This window comes from Harpia harpyja, chromosome 22, assembly GCF_026419915.1.
Source record: "Harpia harpyja isolate bHarHar1 chromosome 22, bHarHar1 primary haplotype, whole genome shotgun sequence".
In the NCBI taxonomy this organism is placed as follows: Eukaryota; Metazoa; Chordata; class Aves; order Accipitriformes; family Accipitridae; genus Harpia; species Harpia harpyja.
The window spans coordinates 13874390-13886587 of record NC_068961.1 but is presented as its reverse complement, the minus strand read 5'-3'; the positions used below and the strand labels follow the sequence as shown (position 1 = coordinate 13886587).

The window sequence follows — 12198 nt, the reverse complement described above, 5'->3', positions numbered from 1 at the left end:
TTGATGTTAGCCAAATCTACAGAAATAGGACAAACCTCACTTGCTTTTTCTGCTATCAGACATGGTAAAATCCAGGTAAAGCAGTGTGCACCAGACACCTTTAATGAACCTACATCCCAAGCAATAATCACATAAGGGATGCTCTCCAGGCTGCAGATTATCAAGCCGAAATGATCTGAACAAGTATAGTGTTACCTGGTATCAAATTTTACAGCAGAATTTCCTGGAGCAGTCACAACTAGCATTTTTCATTGCAAGAAGCTGGTGCAGACATACACCTTCAGGCAAACATGAACTGTCAAAGCACTTAAGATTTTGCTCCTGATCTGTTGTCCCTGCATAATGCTAGGTCCACCTACACTGATAAAAACCAGATACCACAACCTAGATGCAAAGATGGTAATTAACAAGGGTGAGGTGCCTGTTCAAATGGGTAAAGACAACTGTGTTCACGTTCTTTACTGCTGCAACTCAACTCTTTCCAAAGTCTGAGTTAGTATCTGCAGTGTATTGTAAGCATGTCCTTGTAATGGAATTCATTCCTGCTCTAGGGATCAAGAGGTGGATTATTTTAAAAAAGGAAACCGCCTCCTGCAAAAAGTTGGGGAGATGAGTCCTTGATTCATTGGCTCAAAACTTGACTTGCAAAAATGTCTAGCTACTCACTGGGAAGCAAATATGGATTGAGAAAATGCCTTTTAAAAGAGCAATTACATTTATTCTTACCACATATACTTTAGACACCTCTGTAAAGTGCTCACTTGATTTATGAAAACTGATACAAATCTATTACTGAAAAGCAAAGGATATAAATTCAGCAGATACATTCTTCCTCTTCTGTCTCCTATTGTTTCTAATGAGACCGGAGAGAGAACTGAAGTCAACCAACAGCTTCCCACTTACATTTTGGAATGCTGGGAATATAGATAAATATACTCAAGATTCAATTCAGGTAAATTCCTCATGAATTTGAGAGTTTAACACATGTTTTTCCCAAGTATTTTTTCCTTTTAGCATCTTTGGCAACTGCTGAAACAATTGTAAGACCAGTTGTCACACAGCATATCAAAAGCTTCACATGGGTTAAATCAGTATCCTGTGTCAGACAGGAGTGAGTAGCAGATGCCTGGAAGGCAGAAGTGTAACAATGTGGAAAGCATACAAAGTCAGGTGCGCAGAAAACTCTCCTAGCCTCTAAATACATGCAGCTTGGGAATTTCCTGAACCAATGCAGATGGTTCTCCAGTCAGAGGATCAGAGAGAGCGAGCTCCATCAATAAGAACTTGGGTGTTGACTTGTAATGTATCCAGCTACTTTTAATGAAATGAAATGAGTTGGTCTTACAAGGTTACCTCTATAGAGACTGAAAGGAAACGCCTTTTGTACCCCATCCTGTAGAAAATGCTAGTCCCTTACGTGAAGGAAGCCTGCATGATGTACAGACTAGAGAATTAGTGACTACAGCATTCTTCCCGTTTCACATGAAACTGTATGCATCACTGGTTGAGTGACACAGGCAAGTTGCTGTTTTAATTGAAGTTAGAGTAACAGAAGCACATAAGTCTGAGAATGCAAATGTGTCTCTAACTCAGAAAAGTGAAAGAAAAGAGAAGGGGTTTGGTTTTGTATATGTACTAGCCTATAGACCAATTGTTTCTCAGCTTCCAGATTTCACTGGCTTTCAACAAATCAAGAAAGTTCTTTTATATTACACTTGACAAAAAGTTAGTGTCCATGTAACATACTAAATGGAGCAAACACCCCATTTTATGTTAGGAATCTAACTTAGATCCCATACAACAAATCACATCTTTTCCAAACAGTTAGCAAAACCCCATATACAAAACACCAGTAGTAGAATCTTATCCAATCATGTCACCAACTGTGATCTGAATGAATCTAAGAAAGTAATAAACTATTATTTGCTTTGGCAGCATTTGCAGTCTAACATGACATGCGACCAAAACCAGAGGTAGATCTGGACTAAATATCAATTTACTGTCAACAGTTGTTACATTTAACAAACTCCAAGGCAAATAAAAATTTCCTTTTGCAACATTTTTTAAAAACACCAACAATCTCAAACTCCCATACATTAGAAGTGTATCAATTGTACTGTGTAAATATTTGGCTGCACATTATAGGTACCTTATAGGTCCTTTCACCGTTTGTGAATATACTTGTTTAAAATGTAAGAAAACTAGAGATTTGGATAAACTCTCCAGTTGCTAAAATTCTCCACTATTTACTGTTAAGAGATTGGAGTTCTTGAAGAAAATAGACCAATTTGCTAAACTTATGCTAACCTTACGTTACTTGAAGTAACATAAGGTCTCAAGACCTGCAAGAAGGTCTCAAATATTTGAACATTACCAAGCAATTGCTTTCAAGGTCAGCTCAAGCTTTCATAGAATATCCTGCCAAATACTAGAGCTCACAAACAAGAAACATGAAAGTGTTACAAAAAATCCCCAAGGAAAACATTTCAAAGGAAATGCAAAGCAAGATTGTTTATCAACAGAAAACCAAAAGACAGATTTTTCAGAATGCTGTCCTACCAACGAGAAAACTTTGACTAGAGAATGGGACCTTGCTCAAATTGAGTGAAGCAAGAACCTCCATTCACCAGAGAAGTATATGTTGATCAAGGATTAAAATATTACTTTTGCTAAAAGTATTTCATACACTACCAATCATTTCTATGAAGCAGGAGTAAGATGTCAGCTTCATCTTTAAAATAATTCCACATTTTAAAATCTTGATGGTAAGCAGCTCTAGCTGATATTGTGTTAGTATCCTAAAATACTCAATACCTGTGCTCCACTACCAAAAGTTACTTCTACCAAAAAAATTGTGAAGTACTTACAAACTTTACTTTTGATATAGTCAGAGTTGAATTAACACAGATGAAGGCAATGTATCAAGATCTATGAAGATTCAAGCTGTCCCACAAGGCAGGTGCAAGAACTGAATATAAACTGCCCTGCAAGAGTATTCTTCAGTCTTCACCCAGATGGGCCACCTGCAAGAGCTCTAATATGAAGACTTGTCTCAAACACAGAAAGCCATATAGGTAATGACTGTTCTGCCAAAATAGCCTCTGAGCAACCAACTCCCAAAGCTATGGATGACGACGTAATGGTTACTGTTTGTATGTTGGAACACCTCAATTATTCCATTCCCATTTAACAACAGGGGAGAGTAACAGATTAAAAGAGATTACAAGGAACAGAACACAGCTAGGAATAAAGGCAGCTAGTTGTGGAGTTGGTTTTGGGTGAAGGTTTTTCTGCTGCTTTGTGTACTTTAAAGCCCCGAATCACCAATATCCAACATGTTGCAGAATTTGTGCCAGAGGAAGACTTTTATTGCTTTAGAAATACAAGCAGGAGGCTTTCACATTAAATAACCAAATGAGTATTCCACTTAGTCCAAGCAGTCCCCTGGAGCAGTGATATGGGAGAACCTGCCTCAGTTCCACCCCATTCCCAGAGGTTTAATGTATACAGAGAACATTTGGGATCTCTTCAAGTGAGCTAAGGATTTGTATATCCTAACATAGAGCATACATTTACATTTCCTTTGACAAATGTGAGATTACCTGGACTGCCTTCAAAGTGGTAGATTATGGTAGTGCTTATTTTATATTAAAACAGCATTAACACCCCCCTCCCCAACTGTTATAAAAAAGATGTATAAGGACACTGTAATCTTGTCCCCAGGTGGAACACAGGAATTGTCTACAGCACCTATTTATCAACTTAATACTGACTTTAATTTTCTGAGATCCCTAGATAAAGTAACTTTTAATAAATATTATTTCTGCTCAAGTTGGCATGTTTTTGAAACATCTGATTAAACCCACACACTCTTAGCAGACCAAAAACGTCACAGGAAGAATGGGCTAGCTTACAACTGAAATTAGATGTTGCAACTTTCTTAAGTGTAGGAATGATACATGTTGATAACTCAGCATAGACATGAACTTTGAATAAGATTGCTCTATTAAATGCTACATGCTACCTGTTAACAAAACACCGTTTAGGTACAATACTTATTCAGAAACTAAATATGCATTTTATGCCTTTCCTAAAAACCATTATTACCAATGAAAGAAAAGCCAGAATTTGAATGTGAAAACCCTATTTTAAAAGGCAAAAAAGCCAAAAGCTTCAATCTGCTTTATTTGACTTCCAAGGAGCTTGGCACCTGCAGTTTGTTCCCACCATAAGGTTGAGTTACTCACCATTTCTCAGAGTTGGTTCACTTTTATTTAAATTCCTAAATACAGGTTTTAAACTGAACTTTGGGGCTCTATATCTAAATCTTTTCTAAAACTGTTTTTGACATCTTACTGAAGTTTAATAAATCAAAAGACAATTTCTGCCTGAGGTTGTGACCTAAACTACAACAGATAAATTATCATATGCTGTTAGAAAAAAAAAATAAATAGAACACATAATGAACCAAGATCTAACACACAGGTTCTCTATTTTAACTGATAGAAGGCAGTGACCCCCACTGCAGTTCTGCACTTATTGTACAGAGCCCTTCTTAAAAGTAAGAGATTTGCACTACTTTAACAGTATACTAGATCTACACTATTTCTTCAATGCTTTCAGCTCTGACAAGAACAGCTTACCTAAAAGCCAAAATATTACGAAGAACAGCTTAAAGTATTTATGATACTGTCTGGGATCTATTTTTAGCAAAACAAAAATTAAAAAAAAGGCATCTTTGGAAATCCACAAAGCAAAGAAGTACATGTAGCTTTCTTCAGATAAGCATGCAAACTATAGATGACCTTTAAAAGCAAGACATTTCAGAGCACTTCAACAAAACACCTTATTCATATTAGAAAAAGGTGTACAAAATACAATGTCAAATTCTGTTATTAGCATGAACTGAAAATTTCTACAATTTTAAGAGAAAAATCACTTAAAACCAAATCAATAGGTAAGTTTACAGTAACTCTAACAAGGAGCAAACTGCTCTACAAGTTTGAGTTTTTACTGCACTCACTAATTTGTTAACTATAACCTAATTTAATTATAGCAAAGATGCAGTACAGCAGGGCTTATCACTAGGTATTTTACTATTCAATTTAGAAGCTAAATATCCTCTTATCTAGGACCAGTTACTGACATTACAAAAAACAAAACAATGAAAATGCACAACATGAAAAGCTAGAGATTCTGAAATTTTGAAGGAATAAGGAAGAGGGGACAGAGTGATTTATTATGTCTTTACATAGTAGTAAAAGTTACAATTTTATTAGACTGTGCACAAATAAATTCTGTAAAATAAGGCATTTTCATAGAGCTTTGCTATTTAGTGGCATTACGTTTGGTTTTTTGTATAAAGGTTATTTCTGGAAAACTACTCTATGCAAACAATATACAGTTACAGCCTCTCTTCTTTCAGAAACACAGAAGTATACACCATGTTGTATCAAACATGCACAGAGGCTGCATCCATGTACACCAACTCCAGAACTGATTTTTGATTTTGACTGTTAACAAGAATGTTTGTAGCTACCTATACAGAGTAACCAGTTACTGGTAAGAAAAGTTAAGACTGAAGTAGTTCTCAGAGGAACTGATTACAAACAGGTACATTGTTGAAATTGTTAAACTCCCTTCCTCCTACCTTTCTTTTATCTTTCAGAGAGAAGTCACAGGTAAGTTTGCTGTAAACCATTACATTCAGCCACTGAGAATCAAAACAGCAACCAGCTGCAAGGTGGAGCACGGAGCTAGGTTCCTGAAGGCTGTTTGTTCTCCTTGAGGCTGTTATTTTCACAACTCTACATTACTGTTCTAATAACTGCAGATCCACTGACAAAGTTTTTTTTCCCCACCAAAGCAATAGTAAAATGGACATACTAGAACAGATGCTGTCTGGACATGGGTTATGAACAAGCAGAAAGGTAATCTCACCTCAGTACATTAAGTTCCAGACTTAAAACTGTTTCCACTCTGCAGAGCATCTGTACAAGTACCTAAAAAGTAAGTACAAGTACCTACACTACTAAAACCATGGCAGCTGATAGGTCACTACATGATGTTTAAGACCGAGTACACTGGCTCTCTGGAACAAGTAGGTCAACTACACTTACGGACAACCTATCAATGCAATTTATGTGTACAACCTTCTCCATCAGTTTTAAACGCTCTTGAGATTTTTTTTTCCATTTGTCTAACTAAACAGATCAAAAGACTTTTCAACTTACTGTTCGTGGAAATCCAGCATTGGTGGCTCAAACCGGAGAGGTCGGCAATTTCCCCGATACAAGGATACACTGCAAGAAAAATTAAAATCCTGTAAAAGATACTGTTAAATGATACATTTTTGCTCCATCCCCATACCAAACTGCCCTTTCTTAGCAAAGTGTTCATTAATACTAATAATAGAACAACTAATTCAAAAGAAGAAACTGCCTGACAAACTTGTCCAGTCAGAATACTGTAATTTTACCAGCCACTTACATGATTATGTGGTCTCTCCAAGAAAGGTTATGCAAGAGTATGTATCTTGGAAATGGACATAATTGAAGTGTTAGTTTTCCTCTATATAGTCATGGCTAAATGAAACAATAAGCTAAATAGGTCTATCTCATCTTTCATAGCAATATCCAAACATCTTCCTCAATGTATAACAGTAATTTACATACACATTATGAGTTTCTATCTACATCTATACTAGTACATGAACAATCTTGGACCCATTTGATGGTACTGAGGCCACAGAGGAGAAAACAGCCCATGTCTGTGCTGTTAAAAACTCATAATCTCCAGTAGACAGCGACTCAGCTCTAGAAACTTTCCTTAGCTTTGCCTATACTAACCTCCCACTGAGAAGTCTTTAGGAGAATGCTAGTAGATGAAAACTAAAACTTAGATACCACTCAAACAATCCAGCAGCGAAGACAACAAAATATCTGGAAACATTCTCTACTACTGTTTATTTTACCAGTACAGTTATATAGAGCACAATCAATAACCCACAACATAAGTTACAAGAAAAAAATACAAAGCAGCTTTGTTGACTGAAACATTTTCTTATTCAGAATAATGTGACTGTGACCACACTTAAGTATCTCTGTAATTCAGTAACACTTTATTTTGGGATGAGTAAAAATCACATTCATACAATAAAACATAAAACAGGGAGACAATAATGTAAAAAGAAATAAACAGGAAAGGCTAAAGAATGGCTCAAGATCAATGGCTCACAAATGGCTCAAGACCAATGGCTTGCTTTCTTCTTTAAATGCTTCTGTTTCTGATACTAAAATAGCACTCTTGGTTTAGATCATTGTTTTCTGACTTTGTATCAATCCTAGACACCCAAAACCAGAGCTGCAGCCACATGCAGCTCCACAAACCCAGCCAGGGCTGCAGAACCACCCAGCTCTGCCTCAACAGAGGGAGAAGCCAGGAGAGGGAAGATGCCCTCGGACAGGCACAGGTGGGTCACCTTATGAAAGCTGAGGCCTTGAACTCAATCTAATTCCATCCAGCATACTTCCAGGAAAACTAATTCTTGATCAAATTCAGATATCTTTCCATATTCCAGAACTACTTCAACAAGGAGGCTATTTACAGGAGTAAAAATTTAAGACTAGGGTATGAAATCTTAACTGTATTCTCTGATAGCACAGATCTGGGCAATGACAACAGTGTAACAAATCAACAGCTTTTTTTATAAAAATAAAATGTCTCAATGACTCACTCTAGTACTCCACAACTGAATCATCACACTTCAAGTATAATACACGTGTAATAGGGAGATCTATGCATGCTGATCAATTTACAGCTCTCTAGGTTTGGATGTTGAAGCCTCTTCAATACCACTTAGAGCTCAGTTGTTAAAAATAGCTTTATCCACACAACAAAAGTAAAACACTATTGAGGCAAGAGTAGGCATAGTACAGTCAGCTTTAGTGTATACTTATATGTGTGTGTGCGCACACACATACATGTGTATATATATGTGTGTGTATATATAGATCACAAAACAGTAGAAGCGAAGGTGTAAGACACTAATAGGAAGAACTGTATTCAGATCTACAGAAAATTACAATTTTTGCTACTATTAAGTGCTGCTGCAACTCATTACAGTTGTCGAATAAGAGAGAACTTGGGTATACTTTCTCAGGCTAAAATCAAACCTCGTGGAAAAAGTGCTCAACAAAATGAAATTTATAGAGACACTGGACATGAGAGAGTAAAGTTGGAAAATCATATTAGCAGTGATATTTTGAAAGGATAAAACAAGTTGATAATAACTGTTCAAAGTGATCACCTCACTTTTCAGAGTTTATGGTCCACTTTTAAAAATCATTTAGAGTGCATTTTTAAACTGAAAAGGACAAAAAACTCACGTACCTCCATTGTCAAGATAACACTAAACAGAGACTACCCTTCTTCAATAATGATTTTTAAAATAGTTCTGTCAGTTTCTTCCAATTTCAAAACTCTGAACAGTCAGCCAGCACCTCTTTTTTTTATTGGTAATTATTGGTAAAAGGACATATCAATTCCTTTTATGGAAAAGTTACCAGAAATATTTACAGTATTTACAAAAGCGATAATGAACATCTTTATTTCAAATGCATTGAGAATACAGTTAAGAGTAATTGACCTAAATTGAACAATCAGGACATACACAATTCTCCACATACATGAAAAGTTTAAGCAACATTTTCTCAGACTGCATAGCTGTATTATCCTGGATAGCCATTTAGACAACACAGTATTTTTAAAAGGCTAAAGGTTGGTAAAGGCAGCTACATCATAATGAATGCCAACTATTAGAATAAAAGCAACAACTGTAATAAGGTTCAAATGGGAACAAGCAATATTGGAATTCCCAAACTTCGCCTACTGAAAGGTCCAACATGAGTCAACTTGCAGCAGACTTACAAAAAGATGTTAATGTCTGCTCTGCTGGGCACTTGCTCACTGAAGGCTGGATACTCCCATGGGTAGGGCAACTTTACAGCATAATGACATTTAAGTTAATTAGTACTGTATGCATGTAGAGCTATGGCTCCTGGTCTTATATCAGAATTTAAACATTTTCCTTTCCCTACCCCTCCAAGTTTTCCAACTTTCAAAGTCAAGAAGAACAACATGAAAAGATGCATGTGCATGAGAGAGGACTACTGACATCTGCTAACAAGCTACAGCAGACCAAGAATTGGCCAGGAGTCATGTGAACCTATGAACCAGGAATGACTAGTTCCTGCTGATGATTTAAGACAGTCCCGACACTTTTCCCCTTCTGCAAGGATTTTGATTTTAAAAATAAGACTTGAGAGTGAACTATACACAGTCCCTGACACAATCATTACCCTCACCATACCATCCACTCTGTCATCCAAGTGAGAGGGGCATTTACCGCAACTACTAACTACTGTACTGCTACTACCCAGAAGCAACCTACTACCAGATGCAATTCACTGAACTGCAACTTCATGTCTTAATAAGGTTAGTCACAGATGCAGTTATAAAGATGGCCAAAATATCAATGCCTGGAAAGACTGTAGGTGATATGGATGTCCATCTGTGCTAAGACACAATTTTCTTCTGTCTAGGGACATTCTACAGCACTTCTATAATGTTTTGCTGTTTATCACAGAGTACTAGGCACTCAATTTTAAATAATCCATGCACATCTCTGCATTTGGAGATTAAGAAAATGCTTGTCAAATATAGTATTTAAAGATTTCTGCAAAGTTGGGCAATAACTGTTTTTCTATAGCCTCACTTTACCTTTCCAGCTGTCTGGGATTTCTAGGGGAGGTCTGTGCTCTGTGGAATCTTATCTTTAATTGCTACCATGGAAGATTCAAGTCTAAGCATTACTCTACATGTATTTTTCCCACGTTACTTTACCAGTTGTTTAAAGGGTTTTATTTCCTCTCCTGTGCCATAAATTGTCAAGAAATAAAGACAATGGCATTAAATCGTCAAACAGCAAGAGATCTCATGATTTTATTTAGCAACACAAACTCTTAGAAAGCCACTACTTTGTTATTTCTATTACCACAAAATTAAATGAAAGTGTGTCCAAAAATAACCACGTGAATTTTTAAAATGACAGGCAAATACCTCACAGTGGGTACTTTTTTGTGCCACAACATCCTTAAAAGAGCCACCTCAAAGACAGAACATTTTTGGCTAAAAGAATTAACCAATCACATTTCCCTGGGTGCATCCCTGACTTGTTAATATTTAAAAATAAGGCTGAGCTGCATATATCAGAAAAAGTATTTAAATTTTTATAGTTATTTTAGAAATATGGGTATTAAACACAGCCTCAGTGAGAAAGTGAACTCCCACAAAACATTTGGCCACTTTTGTATCTGGCAGTAGCCACTGCTGTAAGTGCAGATGAATAAAAAGACTAGCAACAAAAGTTTTTCATAAACTACACCCAGCCAGTGGTTGGCTCGGGTATGCCAACATTAACCCTCTATGAGGAAAACATACTCATGATGTCAGACATTAAACTTCAAAGCTAACACTTCCTGAGGGGGTTGTCTGGGGAAAGGGTGGGGAAAGAACAGAGAGAAGCCTGAATAGATGCACTGTAACCTGACCATGGGCAAGAACAAAACAAATTAAATGGCTAGTTCATTTCCCTCCTTCCAATTAGTGTTAAAAAGCAGATCAAAGAAGTGAATAAACTGTCTAGATAGGGAAGAAATATCTGCAAGCTATACCAAGGAGATATAGTCTCTAATAAGGACAATGAAAGACAAGTCATCTAGAGAAGTTAAGCATGTGGACCATGAACCTTTTTAGCAACATCATTGGGGGGAAAAAAAAAAAATCACCTAGAAAAATACTTAAAAGATCCATGTAAAACCAATAATGACGGAGAGAGAAGGAAACAGACAGACAGCAAATTGGGTATTTACTTTGTAATATGGCACTGAAGAGTTTGCAATGCAGATCTTTATCACATCGTGATTGAACCCCAAATAAGCCAGCGCTCTGAAGTGGAATGGACTATTTTTCAAATCTGTAAACCGGTGTTTTATTAGAACACACTCTAGAACATTGAAATTTCAAACACAGAAAGTGATCCTCTTAGATGATAAATTAAAATAAAAAATCCTGGAAGCATATCTAATCCATGTCTTCAGTCTCATTCTCAGGGACCGCCAAATTCAGTTGTTTCCTGGGAGACAAAAAAATTGCACATAATCCCTATGTCCCAGTAAAGGCACCTTCTTTCTGCCATTGAAATTCAATGATTTAAACAAGATAATATTCCACTTAAACTATCTCCATAAAGTCTGACACCACCCAAGACGCAAAATACACTAATCATGGTTCTCATAAGTTCAATTGTCATTCCTAAATTCAGGTTTTCATACTTGCAATCTGACTGACATACTGCAGCGCTCACCTACAGCCGTTTAAGTTCCTGTCCACAGCTGTGTCCCCTACCATTTTGCAATCCCCTAAGAGCTCATGGAAGAATGCAACAAAAACCCACAGCACACCACCAATCCATGTACAAACCCATCATTGCTGGCAGGGTAAAATAAGTCACTGGACCATGAACTGCAGCAGGTGAACCACAGGCACACATACTCGCTTTCTCTGTCACAGGAGAGAGAATCCTTGGCAAGAAGGACAGGTAAACAACAACGGGGATACTACCATCTTAAACCACTCATGTTGTTTGTGAGTTATGAATGACCAGAAGTTCAGTTGATTTAATATTACAAACCATGACAGGGAAGAACACAATGATCACTTAGCTCTAGGTACTTAGCTTACAGAAATGCAAATTTTGGAAGTTAATATTAGTCGTACTGCTCTGTAACCTATTTGCTTTGATTGTGTTCTTCCGGAAGTATTAAGGATCATATTATTTATCTTTCAATATAGAACAGAAGTCCAATAACGAAATTTAAGAGATTCTTTTACTGCCGTGCAAAGTCTCAGTCCACTACAGGGTAGTGAGCTTCACACAAGCAGTTTAAGATAGCAAAATGGGTAAAATCCTTAGTAAATCAATTATTGAAACTGCATCATTTTAATTTGATCTTTAAAAAACTATTTTATTTTATCTTAACCAAAATGTTATGATTTGTATGATTACATACAGGAGAATTATATTCAAGTAACTCTAAATGCATTGTAACTTTACATGTGGTAATTCATTCTCCTACC

General features: G+C 36.6%; 1 protein-coding gene across 3 annotated transcripts in view; it reads right to left on the bottom strand.

Moving 5' to 3' along the window:
* Positions 1-12198, bottom strand: part of TMEM131 (transmembrane protein 131) — a 100358-nt gene that overhangs the window by 53464 nt on the left and 34696 nt on the right. For all 3 annotated transcript variants that reach the window (XM_052773629.1, XM_052773630.1, XM_052773631.1), the window contains exon 4: positions 6234-6302. In XM_052773629.1, the coding sequence (XP_052629589.1) occupies positions 6234-6302 (69 nt within the window). The remainder of the gene's footprint in view (positions 1-6233; positions 6303-12198) is intronic.